This window comes from Tachysurus vachellii, chromosome 8 (genome assembly GCF_030014155.1).
Source record: "Tachysurus vachellii isolate PV-2020 chromosome 8, HZAU_Pvac_v1, whole genome shotgun sequence".
NCBI classification, from domain to species: Eukaryota; Metazoa; Chordata; class Actinopteri; order Siluriformes; family Bagridae; genus Tachysurus; species Tachysurus vachellii.
In genome coordinates this window covers 26,889,002-26,907,529 of record NC_083467.1, presented here as the reverse complement: position 1 = coordinate 26,907,529, position 18,528 = coordinate 26,889,002, and the positions used below count along the sequence as shown (strand labels likewise).

Below are 18,528 nucleotides of genomic sequence, written 5' to 3'. Positions count from 1 at the left end.
TGTACGTTAAAACTAATAAATTGTACTTAAATGATTCTGAATCATTGAAGCACGTAGATCGGACGAAATGCAACATATCGAATATTAATGACGAAGATTTCCAGGAACATTTAAAGAAAAAACAAATCAATCGAGAGTCATTACATCACAAGTAATGTTTTTTTTCCTGTTTAAAAAAAAAACAGCATTGATCCAAAACAGTTGATTATTATCAGTGAGCTGAGCCAAATAATCTGACTCACTTATCGAGCCATAATTCCATCGCTCGTGTTATATGTCGTGTTGTATGTGCTGCTGAGAGAGAAGCAGAAACGTTACTCCAAACAATACTCAGAAAATTTGAGTGTTTATGGATCTGGAGTTTGAAAGAAGTAAAACATTTTTGGTTGGGAAAAAAACAAACAAAAAAACGTTTTTTTTTTTTTTTTTTTATAAATTGCAGGCAATACAAATGTGTTTACGGCTAATTCTGAAATACAAAAGACAGACAAGTTTCTCAAACATCTCCGAGCACATTGACGCAATCCACATAAACCAGACCACGTTTTGTACAACGTCCTCCTTTGTTCCTTTACGAGTTACGGTAACATCTACGTGGATAAAAATGAGCTAATAAACCAGCTGCGGTTTCCCTCGGCGTCAAATCCACATTCGCCGTCATCTGAAAATTATTGCCATCTTTTGTAGATGAAGTCTGTGCCGTTTTTGGATTTGATGAAAATGATTTTGAGGCTTTATTTTAAAACTGTGAATCAAGTTTTTTTTAATGGGTGAACAGCAGAATGTTAAAAAGTCAATTTAAAAATAATCAAGTGTACAAAATTCTACTGTCGTCAATATTCAGTCCAAACGCATACAGTAACATTGCGTGTATGATGATTGGCTGGAACATTTTGTACGTAAGATTAATTTTTAAAAATCAGATTTCAGAGTAAATTCGGGATTTATGGGAGGAAACCCGAGAACCCAGATGTGGACACAGAGAACGTGTAAAACTTCAGAGATGTTAAACTGAGCTCTGGATTGAATCCCGGTGCCGTGAGACGGCATCGTTACCCGTAACTGCTCCGAATCCCAACTAGATTCATAACTTCAAAATAAAACATTTACAAAATTCAAACAGACGGCACAAACGTTTTATACAGAATAAACATGACCTATGCAACATTTTTCATTATTACCTTTAGAACCATAGTGGGTGGATGTGTGTGTGTATGTGTATGTGTGTGTGTGTGTATGTGTGTGTGTGTGATGGTTGGTGTTCAACTAAAAGTTGACATAATTTGAAATCCAGCTGAAGTCGGTCTCTCTCACATTCTTCACTTCCCTTTCCTCCGCTTTGGAGAGCTGCAGTTTCGGCTCCAGGACGGAACCTAGAGATCGGATTTCTTGCTGACGATCGCTTGTTTTCATTTCCTCATCTGATTCGTCTTTCTCCTTTTCGCTCTCTACTTCCTGTTCGAGAGGCTCCTTCTCATTTCTGTGGGAAAACATCGATGCGTTAAAGCGCGTCGGCGAGAAGACAAAACACCTTAAAGACATCGTAGATCTTAAAAAACGGAGAAGATTCGACTCGGTTTGATCTGTTCAGGGTTGTTCGTTCAGCACAAATCTAAATGTTCGAAATATTTCTGAAAAGCCGCTTTGAGACGACATCCGTTGTTAAAAGTGAATGTTAAAAGTGAATGAAGGTTTAATAAACATCTCATCAGTGTGTCTTGGACTAAAATCATCCAAAAACGCAGCTCAGCCACTGCCACGTACTCCTTGTACGGGGCGCCATTACTTTTGCTAGACCGGGTTTTATTTTAATTTCTGAATTTAGGTTTCTTTCAAGTAATTTATATGAAGTGACTAAACTAAAAGATTTAAACTTTAAACTTGTAATAAAGTCACTAATCTAGAATGTTGCGCATGTTCATTTTTTATGAACATGTTACATGTTAAAATAAATAAATAAATAAATAAATAAATAAATAAAGGAAACAATTAAAGCTTGAATGCATTGAAATTCTATTCTGCCTTCGATTCAAACAACTTCTTCCGTTGACGGTTCTGTGTGCATCTTAAAAACATCGGGTCGAGAATTTCACCATCACGACGGTCACGAAAGTTTTTATTTTATTATTATTATTTAAAAAAGTCATGACTCAGCAGCTACTCCATCACGGTGCTGAGGAACGGAAGGATGACGTACCTGCTCCCGTTGGAGATGAGCAGAGATTTGACGAACATCGAACAGAGGACCGAGGCTGCAGGAAGCACGTGAGCTGGAGTGTGCAGTAACTACAGACGTCAGGAGAAACACACAAACATTGATTAATGCGAGACACAATTTAGATGGTGGGTTAAAACGAGGTGACCAAATATGACGAGTGTTCATCTGACCTCTTTCATGGCGACTGATCCCTGAGGAAGCTCAGCTCTGTCAGGAGTCTGACTGGAAGCAGAGTCTTTCTTCTCCTGCGCCGAGTTGTGTTTCCCCAGTAAAAGGTAAAACGGTGTGACTGCCACACTGTCATCAACCAGCAGCTACAGGACACAGGACACACAAGTACACTAATTAAAAATCAAAACAAGCAAAAAAAAACATATTACAAAGCTACAGATCTCATGACCGATTCACTTTATTTGCCCAAACACAGTGAATCGTTCAAGACCTTCAGGGGCTTTTTACACCTGGTCACTTCATGCGTTTTCTGTGATCAGATATCTACCCGATGGTAAAAAGACCAGGTCTAAATGCCCTCTGACACGTTTTGGAGACGGATATAAATCCGATGGTACAAACCACTTCAGGAGGTGGTCTGGGACGCATTTCAGATGAAACTGGACAGGTGTAAATGAATGTGTTTGTTCAAGCCACATACGTCAGCACTAAACTCCTCCCAAACAGAAGTACGTCACTCAGGTGATCTTTCACACAGGCGTCTCGTCGGGTCTTAAAACGCGCTGCTGCCACCAGCAAAAATGCAGCAAACAGTAAACGCTGTTTTTTGTAACATAAACGTCGTAACGAGTTTTTTCATCATCTTTTCGATTGCGTTCTGAAAACCACAAACACCAAAGTGTGTTCTGTTTCAGTTACCCCGGAAATGAGGTAAAATATATTAGCATTTTGGGCGGGAGTAGAAAGATCGGATCGATATCCGATTCGCCGAGACGCGTTTATGTGGTCTAATGTAAATGGAACAGTTTTAACAAATCAGACAGCTATCGGATCAGAGACAACACATGAAGTGACCAGGTGTAAAAAGGCCCAGAGATACTTCAATATAATTTACAAACATATTTCAAATCCCTGTTAAAAAAAAAAAAAAAAAAAAAAAATCTATTTGAAATAAAAGACAAAAGACAAAAAACAAAAACAAAAAAAGACTTGATCCTCGCTTCTGTATCTTTAGTATAAAACTGTAGGATAATAAAAATTTGAATGAATTTGAATGCTGAAAAACATTCAGACGAGTTTGAGTGAATCAAATGAAATATAACAGGGAACTGAATATTTAAATTAATTTAGAACGAATGTGAACACTGTGCCAAATAATGAAATGAACTGAAACACTGACTCAAATATTCAAATGAATTAAAATACTGAATCGTATTTTTAAATGAAATTAGAATGAATGTGAACACTGCACCGAATACTGAAACAAACATTCAAACGAAATTAAACACAGAATTGAACATTTAAATTCATTTAGAATGAATGTGTAAACAGCACCAAATGAATGAGTACTGAATCAAATATTCAAATAAAACAAAACACTGAATCAAATATTCAAATAAAACAAAACACTGAATCAAATATTCAAATAAAACAAAACACTGAATCAAATATTCAAATAAAACAAAATAAAACACAATCAAATATTCAAATGAATTAGAATACTGAATCATATTTTCCACTAGAATAAGACTGAATGTAAACACTGCACCAAATACTGAAATGAATTCAAATACTTTAAAATGCTTAAAATATAATGTAAACAAAATCTAATTGACATTCACATCACTTCCAGGATTCCTCGCTCATTACTCCAAAGACATTTAGATATTTGCACAAGACAGATTTTCAACACTTCTTAGCTAACAACCAGCTTTTCCTTTAAACACAGCGATACTGAGAGCAAATGAGATAACTAGGTCTTTAGAGGTTATCTGTAAAGCAGGACTCACGGAGTGTGTTGATAAAACACTGACCTGATTCCTCGAGCTCAGGATTCGCTCATCCTCTGTTCTGGTGCTGAAGGTCAGTAAGTCCTGTGAATAAATCAAGGTGAGGTCAGTATACGCTCGACTGCTCCACACAAGTGAACTTAAATATTAAAATTAGAGTAAACTGGTGGATGAAATGAAGGTTTTTGCAGAGAGTGAAATGTCAACTGCTGAATAATCCCATATGGAACAAAAAAAAAAGTGTACAAAGGTGTGTAATGAGTTTAAAACGTGTACCATGTTCTCGGTGAGGAAGTAGAGGCGAGATCTGTTGAGCCACTGTGTCCTCTCATCACAGCTATCCAGCGGCTCGTCTCTTGGAGCGAACGCAGAGCGCTGAACTTTTCCTGAGCACACGGCCTTTTGGGTAAACAGGGGCCTCGGCTCACTGGGTTTGAAAATAAACACTGCACAGAGAAGACACCGTGTTAGCACAGTGTGCTATTCACCTTTAGCACATATTTACTATCCCTGGTCCTGATCCCCAAACCCTAAAAGGTACCCCAGGTTACACTGAGGGCCCAGGTTCCTCTTTCCTTAACCCCTCCCCAGTCCTAATGGTTCCTAAATTTCCCCATAACCTCAATCCATTTCCTGTAACCCCAATTCTTACCTCCTCATCCTCATCTCCAATCTGATACTTCTCCATAAACCCAATCCCCCTTCCTTACAACCTTAAGATTTATAACCCCAGTTCTGCTTCCCTTACCCTCCACTTTTGCTTCCCAGTTATTCCAATCTTACTTCCACAGATCCCCAAGCCCACTACCCAAATCCCCTGTTCTTGTTTCCCCCATAACCACAATCCCAGTTCACCATTATCTAAATCCCGCTTCCCCACTACCCCAATCTTGCTTCCCACAATCCCTTATCCCACCTCCCTGTGACCCCAAACCTGCTTCCCCATTACCCCAATTCCACTTTCCCACGACACCAATCCTGCTTCCCAAACACCTGTCCCCATAACCCCAATGGACTGTCCCCATAACCCCAATGGACTGTCCCCATAACCCCCAATCCCGCTTCCCTACAACCCAAAACATGCTTCCTCACCAACCCAATCCCACTTTCTCCTAAACTCCTGGTCTGGCTTCCCCATAACCCTAATCCTGCTCCCCCATAAACCCCAAACCCTATACACACACACAAAGTTTCAGGGCAAAGATCTAACACAGACCAAAGAAGGCTAACTATAATTTCCAGACTACAGGCTAGATCAGATTCTTTATTCAAGATGTTTCTCAGGTGAGAGGTGGAGAGAATAGTGCTGATGAATGAGAACACACTCCTCACTTCTGTGTTTATATACTTACAGTCAGTGTTTCCAGAGTGATGGCAAAATGCAGCCACATTTTCAGACAGAGGGTCTGACCGCAGCATACACACATCCATCGACGTGGTCCATTCCACTGTGAGGAAACAGCACGGTCAGTCAATACAGCTGACCACACACACACACACACTCCACAAATACTTTACTGATCAAAGTCCTACTCAAAGTCAGGTTTGTTGAGACAGGTGTCCCACTGGCCTCACACACACACACACACACACAAAATACTAACGTGAGTTGGTGAGAAGGTTCCAGCAGCACAGCAAATTTTTTGTGGTGGTGCTGAGCAAGTATTTGGAACAGTTTTGACGCCCAAAGCAGAGATCCCTGGAGGATGGAAGCATTCAGAGATGAGCATTTAATAATTTAATCTCCATCACATCCGTGTTCACTGCCAATCACGACTCATAGCAACGTTTCCCTAAACAATACAGGCTGTTTGACCTTCTTGAGATTCTCACGTCTTATATACGCCGTATGGCACATTTTACTTTCGTTGAAAGTGGCAGCTTGAAAAAAAATCATGAGTCAGGTGACCCTGCTGGTAGAAATGCGCTACTGTAAGTGCAGAAATAAACATTTCCGACCTTCAGCACGTCGAGCATCATGTGGTTGCAGAAGCAAGAGAACACGCATTCGTACAATATTCGTTTTTTAATAAGAATCTAGAGGTCTGAAAATCCCCAAATGACAAAGCGATTAAACGATAACCCATCGAAGTTACATCAGCTTCCCTCGCTGTTCCTCGTTAATAAATAAACCTTCTTCGAGGCTAATCGGATCTCTAAATTCAGCCAACTTCAATAAAAAGTTATTGAAATTCAATCAGTTTTTGACCTTTAGACAGGGTTAAAATCAGGGATGTCCATGAGTCTTCACAACTGACCAAACGATCAATGAGGAGAACTGTTACACTGACCAAAGTCCTGAACTAACTAACTAACTAACTAAAGTGCAAAATCCGTAAATCTTTATTAAAAATGTTATGATTTTGGATTTTTTTACGATCTGTTATATAAAATAATACAAACTAAATAAACTCACCATCACTCTGATAACTAAACATCCGTATTTTTCTCAGAACAAATATCCTAAAACTCTTACAAATCCGTTCGGATAACGTGAAAGTGACGTGTTTCGACTAGTGGCCCCACCTGATGGCCCCTGGAGGTTGGCACAGTGTGGTCAAAAGCCCCCAGGTGTCCACGCTCCAGACAGTCACCACCTCGCCGAAGCTCACGGCCAGCAGAGAGCCGTCGGCTGAGAAACAGCAGTTGTTGGGACGCAGGCCATGATAGCTGCCTACAAAGTCACATGACCAGGAGGCCTGTTCCTCTGAGGAAAGAACAGGAAGAAACAGGGCAGGACACATTAGGAACAATTCCAGCTTGGAAAAAAAACAAAACCCTCCCCTGCTCGTTTACTTCTCGCTATACATTCTTCTGGGAAAACTAATAGTTCCTCAGGGAGATTTTCTGTTGATTTACTCTGAAGTCTGTGACTGATGTTCAACAGCCAGTGTGGTTACAACAAAGGCGACTCTTTTATTGCTGTTTTATTCATTTTTAAAGAAAGGAAGCAGAGGAAGTGAACAAGCCCTCGTTCTCATTTGGACTTCAACCATCATGACCAGGGCTGCATTTCCCGAAGCTTAAAAAAAAAAGAACAGGTAGCACAACTAGCACGATCAAAATAAATATTAACCTTTAGTTACTATTATAATTAAAGGAGAGAAAATCAGCGATGCTTTGAACGCCTAAATCACACCACCTTGCCTGAAAGAGTCTTTTTGCCTAAGCGACTCTGCTCCGTGGCCTAAGAGACTCTGCTCCGTGGCCTAAGCGACTCGGCTCCGTGGCCTAAGCGACTCGGCTCTGTGGCCTAAGCGACTCGGCTTCGTGGCCTAAGCGACTCGGCTCCGTGGCCTAAACGACTCGGCTCCGCGGCCTAAACGACTCGGCTTCGTGAAATCAAAGGAAGTGGCATTTTTTGTCTTCCGTTATTTCTTAATTACAAGAAACAACCATGTATAATTTGCACGAAAATCTTTCACAGATGTCATTGTCTATTTTATTTTCTACAGCAACTTTGGCTTAAAATCTCATTATTTCCACTTAACAACTTAAATCTTTATATTATCCTAGTGTTTGCTTTTTGTTAGTTTCTCATCACCTTTTTTTAACTTTTATATAGAACATTTTATTCAATCTCAGCGTTTATGTAAGACTGTAATCTTTTCACTCAGCATTTAAAGTTCTTTCAAGATTACAGCACATTTTGATATTTATATAACTCTCATCTATGTTAATTTTCCTATTTGATTATTTGTTATTGTCTTGTTGTTGGAATAAATATTTAACGCTCCTCGATCTATCGATACGTCTGATTGAATATTAGCTTCTAATTCTTAAACGCTGCGAGTCATTCGGTCGAACACACATGTACCTTAACGATTGGTAAATCAATTAAAAACGTTTAAAAGGCATCAAGGTTTTAATTCCTAACACTTACCGCTGGTCAAATTAACAAGCGTTCAGGTCCAAATAAAGACAAAAAAATAACGACTATATAACGATTGTTACACAGCAAGGACTTTCATTGTGGAGCTCTTTATTAAACACAGATGTGGTTTATACTCTAATGGAGGATGTAGAAGTTGGAACTCACTCTGTGTGTCCGAGTCTGACCCGAGAAGCCAGACTTTAAACTGGCCGTCTTTGGCGGTGGTCACCAGCATGGTGGTCTCTGTGGCAGGGCTGAAGCACAGGGCTGTAATCCTGTCATTGTGGGCAGCCGTTATGGTGGTGTTCAGCTCAAAGCTGAGTAGGACGAGAAAAGGTACAAAAGTGTTTGTACAGGGAAATACGTCTGGCTGGGAAGTTAAAGGTGGGGTCACCGTTGTTTGAGAAACGCTTCAGAAAACTGAGTCGGGACGACAAACAAAACAAAAATCAAAACTAACGTGTAGCCAATGAGCAGAAAGGGGCGTGTCTTGTCAATATGGGCGGAGAGAGTGTTCAGTGCGCATGTGTGACATTAGCAGAAAGCGGTTTTAACATTGACATGGAGGATAAAAACAAAGAAAGAAAGAGAAGAAAGGCTTACGATAAGGTAAGAAGTAGGACGTGTTAATATAGGATCAGCTTTCCAGCGCTGGAGAGAACTGAAGGAGCAGGAAGTTGGTCACATATTCACAGATTGGAGTTTCCTGAGTCAATAACTCCTGAGCTAAACGCTGTTACTACACAAATAACACCTCTTTTCTATCGTAGTAATGTAGAGACGCAGCTACAACCGTGTTTTGTGTAGTAACAGTGTTTAGCTCAGGAGTTATTGACTCGGGAAACTCCAATCTGTGAATATGTGACCAACTTTACTTAAGACGCCGAGGCGCTTTTTTCCTTCTCGATAGGTGAGTAACGTTGGTTTTGCTTTGTTACACAGAACTAATATATGTCTTTGTCCTTTACATGATTATGCTTGTGTGTCATTTTTGCTTGTTTGTTTATCTACAATCGTATTGTTCTTCACTTCAGCTGTGATAAAGACACATTTCTTTCTATTAGTTGCCTGGGTTACGTTTGTATGTGTGGGCGGAGCTATCGATACAGGGGTGGGACCCATTTGGGTTAGGGGCTTGTTTGTTTTGGTGATTTCAAATGTCAACATTGGCTTTCAAACAACGGAGACCCCACCTTAAATAGAATTTTAAATATCCTCGTCATGCAAGTACAGAACTTTAACCGTGTACCTTTGTGCCGTCTCGTCGAAGCCCCAGAGTTTAAGAGAAAACTCAACATTGGGGTTTTTGTCGCTTCTCTCCTCAACCGTAGCCAACCATGTGCCATGAGCATCAAATGCTGCCTTCACTACGTCAAACTGGTCCAGTCCTGCCTGGTAGACGTACTCCTGCTGCACTATGTCCAGCTAAAAAGAAAACATACGTACATATAAAAATGTAGTCTGTCTCGTTTCAACCAGCGTCATGAAATGTTATGAAATGTCACCCTTAAAAATGAAAAGTTAGCTGAAATAAACCAAAAGCCAAAAGACCTGCAGCCAGATTTAAAGAGTTTTTTTTTCTAAATGTATAAACGTTTGGTCTCAGCTGGATAATTGCTTATTCTATACATTTTAACTCTATTTCTTTACAGTATTTAGTTTGTACTTTCTCCGTCTTCTGTTCTTGATCTGAGTCTAAAGGCTACGCTGTGTGGGAGATGTTTCAGGGGTTTTCCATTCCGCAGATTTTATATAACTCTTTAATCCTCACAAAGCCCTGCAGCACCATGACTATGCTGTTTTATGTTTAAAAAAAAAAAAAGGATAAAGGGGAAAAAAGTATAGAAAAAAGAAAATATCTCTGGAACTCGTGATTTCACGTGAAAGATGCTTACAGCATATTCCCCTTTCCACTGGAAACCTGCAGAACACGGACTAAATAAAGCATGTGATCGGGCACCACACACACACACACACACGCACACGCACATGTTAAATAATAACACGCTGTTATTTTCAGGGTCCTTTGTGTTGTGCAATATTCTTGCTTTCCTTTTTTTTCTTTAAGTCAGCAAGGCTGTGTTCATGTCCAAAAACAATAAGTGTGTTTTCACATGCAGAAGATTCAACAAATTTTGGCACATGCACCGTGAAAAAAAACCCTAAACAAACTAACTAAATAAGTGACGTTCATGTTCTGTTATTTTATGCAGTTTTTAATGAAAATGGCTAATTGACTTCATATTGACTCTTAATTCAGCCAGAAAGAGAGCTATTTGGCCATAAAGTGTGGACTAAAAAACTTGCTTTATAGTCTATAAACGACTCCCCTCGTGGCCTAACCGACTCCCCTCGTGGCCTAACCGACTCCCCTCGTGGCCTAAACGACTCCCCGAGTGGCCTAAACGACTCCCCGAGTGGCCTAAACGACTCCCCGAGTGGCCTAAACGACTCCCCGAGTGGCCTAAACGACTCCCCGAGTGGCCTAAACGACTCCCCGAGTGGCCTAAACGACTCCCCGAGTGGCCTAAACGACTCCCCGAGTGGCCTAAACGACTCCCCGAGTGGCCTAAACGACTCCCCGAGTGGCCTAAACGACTCCCCGAGTGGCCTAAACGACTCCCCAAGTGGCCTATACGACTCCCCGAGTGGCCTAAACGACTCCCCGAGTGGCTCCTCTGTGGTACCACTCCACTTTGTGACTAAATATCACTCTGTGGTCTAATCTATCACATAAATGGCACTCTTTGTGATCTAAATAACTTGTTATATTCCTAAATACAGCTGCTCTTATATCTTGTGTACGTACACTGTAGAGCTGCTTGTCACGCTGTAGGGAGTAAAACTGAAGCTGGCCCGGTTTTCCATTCAGCACCAGCGCTTTGCTGCGTGGGTCAATCATCAGCTCCGTGTGAATGGCATCTCCTGTAGGAGAAACATCTCCAGTTACACACAAAGTCTCAACAGGTCTGCTGAGTCATGGTGAAGTAATGAGGGCTGTGTGTGTGTGTGTGTGTATTTGTGTGTGTGTGTCTGTGTGTGTGTGTGTGTGTATTTGTGTGTGTGTGTCTGTGTGTGTGTGTGTACTGTATACACGTGTGTCTATATGTACCGTGGACGAGGCCTTGGATTACTGCTGATACTTTGAAGCTGCAGTGGATGATCGTAATCTCTGTACAGATTATAGAAAAGACAATGAGATTATGGGGAGAAGAGAAAAAGGAGACAAATACAAGATTAAAGGTGATAAATATATAACTGAATCATATGTTTAACTTATTTTTTTTATTAAATAAAATGTATGTTAAATAAATAATTCTTTTTAATTTTAAAAAGCACTAATGATCTTCTCCTATTTTCGTCTTTTCCCGTTAAGGGTCTTCACAGCGAATCATCAGTTTCCACCTAACTCTATCCTCATCATCCTCGACTCTCACACCAGTTACCTTCATGTCCTTATTTAACACATCCATATATCTCCTCTTTGTCCTTCCTCTTGACCTCTTACCTGCAGCTCCATCACCAACATCCAATATAACCATCTCCCTCCTCTGTACATGTCCAAACCATCTCAATCTAGTCTCTCTAAAACAGCCAACCTGAGCTGTCCCTCTGATGTCCTCGTTCCTGATCCTGTCCATCCTCGTCACTCCTAAAGAGAACCTCAACATCCTCATCTCTGCTACCTCCATCTCTGCCTCATGTCTTTTCCTCACTGCTACGGTCTCTAACACATACAGCAGAGCCGCTCTCACTACTGTCTTCTACACCTTTACTTTCATTCTTGCTCACACTCTTCTGTCTCTCACACACACACACACAACACTCCTGACACTCTTCTGTCTCTCACACACACACACAACACTCCTGTCACATACACACCACTCCTGACACTCCTGTCACACACACACCACACTCCTGTCACACACACACACACCACACTCCTGACACTCCTGTCACACACACACACCACACTCCTGTCACACACACCACTCCTGACACTCTTCTGTCACACACACACACAACACTCCTGACACTCTTCTCCACCCACTCCAACCTGCACTCGCCTCTTCAGCTCTTTTCCACATTCCCGTCACACTAGATATTTGACCCCAAACACTTGACTTCACCCCCCTGTAACCCCACTGTTCTACGTCCCTCCCTCTCCTTCATACACATGTATTCTGTCTCACTACATCTGCCTTTCATTCCTCTTCTTTCCAGAGCAGACCTCCACCTTTACAGATCTTCCTCCACCTGCTCTCTTCTCTCACTACAGATCACAATGTCATCCACTAACATCATTGTCCCAAAAGTAGTCTTTTTTTTTTTTTTTTTTTTTTTTACTGTATTTCTTCTGCCTTCATATGTACTTTGTTTTATTAGTTTTTCCCCCCATTGTTTGTTCATGTCTAATTTTTCTAGATGCGTTCAGAATCTCGTACTGTTGTCCGAGTGGCTCGTGCTGTACGTCTGTCCGTCCGCAGACACGGAGATGTGAAAAATGGCTCCGCCCAGACGAGGGAGGAAATCCTTCTTATTGACCTCGGAGCAATGCCATTGGACGAGCACAGACTCCACCCCTCCGCTCAGCAGGTGCATACCTTAACAGGAAATAAACCAGGCTTAAATACAGGATGCACTTATTTCCAGGGATTTCAGAACAGCGCAACAGATATTGCGTCATCAGGTAGGCGTGGCCTATTTGATAATCTAACCCTAAACCTAACCGTAGTTTTTGGTTGTTTGTTTTCTAAAATAAATCTACCTGTATGACTGTTTTGTCCTTCGTAGTTTGCTGGGGTTTTTTTTTTTTTTTAAAAGAGGGCTTGTTTTTCTAAGACATTCAGAAACACGCCCACTTTACGTCGTGGTAACGAAACCCCTGGAATTTAGTGAATGTCGCTTAAATACGAGAGAGTGAAATAACGAGCAGGTCAACAACTAAATCAAGATTCTACTAACGATGACAATGTTCTTGGGGTGAAATTTTTGGATTGAAATCATTCACGTCTAAATGCGCTGAGGATAAGAGTCAGCAAATGTGAAGCTGATTACTTTGTAATTTACCTCAGCCAGATCACTGAAGTGATTTATTCCTCTTACGCCGCACTGATGAACAAACAACGACGTTTTATTATTTATTTATACAATCTTTCCCTCGCCAGCATCTCTGAATGTCAGAAAATAAACTTTGGAGAAAATCACCTTACTTTAAAATCAGTAACCAAGCATGTTTTTCAATAATGTTTTAGATTCCGTGGATTAATTTGAGATTAAAATGTTACAGAAAAGTCGTAATTATCTGAAGGTTATGAGATCGGAAATTTCTAGCTTTGTTCTCATTTCATGTGGCTTCGTTTTTAGGATCGGGAAAACGTCTCTGACGCGACTCGCTCGCTTCACACAGCTGGTTCTGGCATTAAAACGCACCATGTGAGCTTTAGGGCCTTTTTACACCTGCTCACTTCATGTGTTGTCTCTGATCCGATAGCTGTCTGATTTGTTAAAACTGTTCCATTTACATTAGACCACATAAATGCGTCTCGGCGAATCGGATATCGATCCGATCTTTCTACTCCCGCCCAAAATGCTAATATATTTTACCTCATTTCCGGGGTAATTGAAATGGAACACACTTTGGTGTGTGCGGTTTTCAAAACGCGATCAAAAAGAAGACGAAAAAACTCGTTACGACGTTTATGTTACAAAAAAACAGTGTTTACTGTTTGCTGCATTTTCGCTGGCGGCAGCAGCGCGTTTTAAGACCCGACGAGACGCCTGGGTGAAAGATCACCTGTGACGTACTTCCGTTTGGGAGGAGTTTAGTGCTGACGTATGTGGCTTGACCACCTCCTGAAGTGGTTTGTACCATCGAATTTATATCTGTCTCCAAAACGTTTCGGAGGGCATTTAGACCTGGTCTTTTTACCATCGGATAGATATCTGATCACAGAAAACGCAGGAAGTGACCAGGTGTAAAAAGCCCCTTAGTGATTAGTGTAGCTGAAGTGGGCGTGGCTTACCCTCCGGCGTGAAACACAAGGTGTTGACGGCGTCGTGGTGCCAGTGTTGAGTGGAGTACGTGTACTCCTTCTTCTGATTGAAGTTTCTCCTGTAAACAGAAAAAACAAATTCACTTTTCAATCCAAAAAACATTTGTTTGCATATTTAAATGTCCTCAAACATGAAGCACACGATTCTTTAAACACTGGTTTCTTTTTCCTCTTTCTCTTCCTGATCTCTCTCTCCTGTTTCTCTACTCTGCGTAAAGCTCTTTCCTTCCTTCTTTCTTTCTTTCCAATCATCCTACTTTATTCCCCCTCTATTTTACTTTCTTGCTTCTGTGATTCCAATGTTTTTCCCAAATTAATTGAATAATTTATTCCACCTGTTTGATTACTCTTCACCTTTTTCCTTCCTCCTATTTCACCCCCCCTTCTTTTCCTCCCCATTCTACTTCCACACTTGTGGAGGCTTTCAGGAAAGTTCTGAACAAATCTGGGCCGAGTTCCGTCAGCGCTCTGGCACCACCACCAGGCCAAACGTAAGTCTAAATTCAGAGATTGTTCCTGGCCATAACATAAATGAAACGTTATTCATCAACATATCAGGGTCGAGACGAGTTCAACACATCCTGTTGCGTCGACTTCTGCCGATTAGATTTTCAGTCATCTTGGTTTTTGTTAAACATTTTTTTGACCGATCGTCATTTGGTAGACGTCATCGTCAGACCGACCTGGACAAAACCTCTCAAAAGAATTTTTAATTCTTAAAAGGTTCACCCATAACGGCCCAAAGAATCTGAAAGCGAAGCCACCAAAGAGCAACAATAGCATCCCAGCAACAATATAAAACTTAGTAGATGGTCATCTTCAACACCAGGCCCTGGGAAAAGACAACACATTTCTACTTGGCTCTATATACTGCTCAAGAAGCTACAAAACATCTAAATAGCATTAATATATACGTTAAAACATTTAGAACTTAAACTCATATTTATTACTAAGGAACAAGCCAGAGGTGACGGTGGTAAGGAAAATTCTCCCTCAGAAGAAATGTGGGGAAAAAACCTTGAGAGGAACTCAAAAGGGAACCTCATCCTCATCTGGGTGACACCAGAGAGTGAGATATCGGGGTTCAAGCCCACAAGCTGCTGAGACATCTACGTTGGGTCCTTGAGCAAAGCCCTCAACCTCACCTGCTCCAGGGGCGCCGCATGATGGCTGACCCTGCGCTCTGACTCCAGGCTCATAATAGCCTGGGATATGCGAAAGCTGGGGGCAGTTGTGGCTCAACTGGTTAAGGCTCTGGGTTGTTGATCGGAGGATCAGGGTTCAAGGCCTAGCACAGCCAAGCTGCCACTGCTGGGCCCTTGAGCAAGGCCCTCAACCCTCCCTGTACTATAGCCTCAGTTGGGGTATGTGAAGAAAATTCCACTGTGCTGTAATATGTATGTGGTATATACAATAAAGGCTTCTATGTCCTGTTCTATTCTATTCTATCCATATATAGGCTCCTCCACCCAATTATGTCCTCAGATGTGAGCTCATCTTGGCTCCTGTATAATCATCACAGCAGTAGCGGATCAGTCGGAGAAGTCCACCAGTATCTGTGGTCTAAACACACAGATCATCAAAACACTACAAAACACTGATTCTGAAGCCTGAAGTTATGGCCCTGCTTTCCTGTGACTGCTTAGACATCAACTGTAGCACATCTGAGTAAACATCTGTGTAAACAGATCTGTGTAAACACTCCTCGTCCTTACCAGAGCCGGATTTTGCCGTCTTCGTGTCCGGTAGCGATGCAGTCATCTTTGGGGTGACAGGCCACACAGGTGAAGGTGTTTCTGGCACCTTTCTTATCCGTGGCCTTCAGAGAAAAGCTGTATTAAAGATGGATGAATGTGGATTAGAGCACATCTGTAACCAGACTCCAAACAGGAGCAGAAACACGAGTGAGGCATGACACAGCACTTATACACACACTGGGTCTGTTACTGACTCCATCACAACAACAGCTGTGTCATGCTTACTGTGTGTGTGTACGTGTGTGTGTCATGCTTACTGTGTATGTGTGTGTGTGCATGCATGCGCGTGTGTGTATGTGTGTTACCTGAATGTCTTCTGCTTTCTGAAGAAATACACTTGCAACTGCAGTCCCTTAACGGCAGCCAGATATTCACCCTGCACACACAAACACACATATAATAGACAAAGACACGTAGAGACACACACAGACACACGCACGCAGAGACACACACACACGCAGAGACACACACACACGCAGAGACACACACACACGCAGAGACACACACACACGCACGCAGAGACACACACACGCACGCAGAGACACACACACGCAGAGACACACACACGCACACACGCAGAGACACACACACGCACACACGCAGAGACACACACACGCACACACGCAGAGACACACACACGCACACACGCAGAGACACACACACGCACACACGCAGAGACACACACACGCACACACGCAGAGACACACACACACACGCAGAGACACACACACACACGCAGAGACACACACACACACGCAGAGAGACACACACACACACACACACACACACACACACACACGCAGAGACACACACACACACACGCAGAGACACACACACACACACGCAGAGACACACACACACACACGCAGAGACACACACACACACGCAGAGACACACACACACACACGCAGAGACACACACACACACACGCAGAGACACACACACACACGCAGAGACACACACACACACGCAGAGACACACACACACACGCAGAGACACACACACACACACACGCAGAGACACACACACGCAGAGACACACACACGCACACACGCAGAGACACACACACGCACACACGCAGAGACACACACACACGCAGAGACACACACACACACGCAGAGAGACACACACACACACGCAGAGAGACACACACACACACACGCAGAGACACACACACACACACGCAGAGACACACACACACACACGCAGAGACACACACACACACGCAGAGACACACACACACACGCAGAGACACACACACACACACGCAGAGACACACACACACACACGCAGAGAGACACACACACACACGCAGAGAGACACACACACACACGCAGAGAGACACACACACACACGCAGAGACACACACACACACACGCAGAGACAGACACACACACACACGCAGAGACACACACACACGCAGAGACACACACACGCAGAGACACACACACACACACGCAGAGACACACACACACACACGCAGAGACACACACACACACACACACGCAGAGACACACACACACGCAGAGAGACACACACACACGCAGAGAGACACACACACACGCAGAGAGACACACACACACGCAGAGAGACACACACACACGCAGAGAGACACACACACACGCAGAGAGACACACACACACGCAGAGAGACACACACACACGCAGAGAGACACACACACACGCAGAGAGACACACACACACGCAGAGAGACACACACACACGCAGAGAGACACACACACACACGCAGAGAGACACACACACACGCAGAGAGACACACACACACGCAGAGAGACACACACACACGCAGAGAGACACACACACACGCAGAGAGAGACACACACGCAGAGAGACACACACACACGCAGAGAGACACACACACACGCAGAGAGACACACACACACGCAGAGAGACACACACACACGCAGAGAGACACACACACGCAGAGAGACACACACACGCAGAGAGACACACACACACGCAGAGAGACACACACACACGCAGAGAGACACACACACACGCAGAGAGACACACACACACACGCAGAGAGACACACACACACACGCACAGACACACACACACGCAGAGACACACACACACGCAAAGACACACACACACGCAGAGACACGCACACACGCACAGACACACGCACACACACACGCACAGACACACGCACAGACACACGCACAGACACACGCACAGACACACGCACGCAGAGACACACGCACGCAGAGACACACGCACGCAGAGACACACGCACGCAGAGACACACACACGCAGAGACACACACACGCAGAGACACACACACGCAGAGACACACACACGCAGAGACACACACACGCAGAGACACACACACGCAGAGACACACACACGCAGAGACACACACACACAGAGACACACACACGCAGAGACACACACACGCAGAGACACACACACGCAGAGACACACACACACACACGCAGAGACACACACACACACGCAGAGACACACACACACACGCAGAGACACACACACACACGCAGAGACACACACACACACACACGCAGAGACACACACACACACACGCAGAGACACACACACACACACGCAGAGACACACACACACACACACGCAGAGACACACACACACACACACACGCAGAGACACACACGCAGAGACACACA

General features: G+C 43.1%; 1 protein-coding gene across 1 annotated transcript in view; it reads right to left on the bottom strand.

Annotated features, from left to right (window-relative positions):
- Window positions 1-330: 330 nt before the first annotated feature.
- wdr75 (WD repeat domain 75) overlaps window positions 331-18,528 on the bottom strand; it is a 27,314-nt gene continuing 9,116 nt past the window's right edge. Inside the window, exons 6-21 of the mRNA XM_060877079.1 lie at window positions 16,172-16,242; window positions 15,825-15,941; window positions 14,080-14,168; window positions 12,499-12,657; window positions 11,166-11,225; window positions 10,863-10,978; window positions 9,303-9,478; window positions 8,219-8,370; window positions 6,706-6,886; window positions 5,784-5,878; window positions 5,532-5,627; window positions 4,456-4,625; window positions 4,204-4,263; window positions 2,389-2,532; window positions 2,198-2,286; window positions 331-1,480 (exon numbers count right to left, since the gene is read on the bottom strand). Of these exons, the coding sequence (XP_060733062.1) occupies window positions 1,267-1,480; window positions 2,198-2,286; window positions 2,389-2,532; window positions 4,204-4,263; window positions 4,456-4,625; window positions 5,532-5,627; window positions 5,784-5,878; window positions 6,706-6,886; window positions 8,219-8,370; window positions 9,303-9,478; window positions 10,863-10,978; window positions 11,166-11,225; window positions 12,499-12,657; window positions 14,080-14,168; window positions 15,825-15,941; window positions 16,172-16,242 (1,989 nt within the window). The 3' untranslated portion in view covers window positions 331-1,266. The remainder of the gene's footprint in view (window positions 1,481-2,197; window positions 2,287-2,388; window positions 2,533-4,203; window positions 4,264-4,455; window positions 4,626-5,531; window positions 5,628-5,783; window positions 5,879-6,705; window positions 6,887-8,218; window positions 8,371-9,302; window positions 9,479-10,862; window positions 10,979-11,165; window positions 11,226-12,498; window positions 12,658-14,079; window positions 14,169-15,824; window positions 15,942-16,171; window positions 16,243-18,528) is intronic.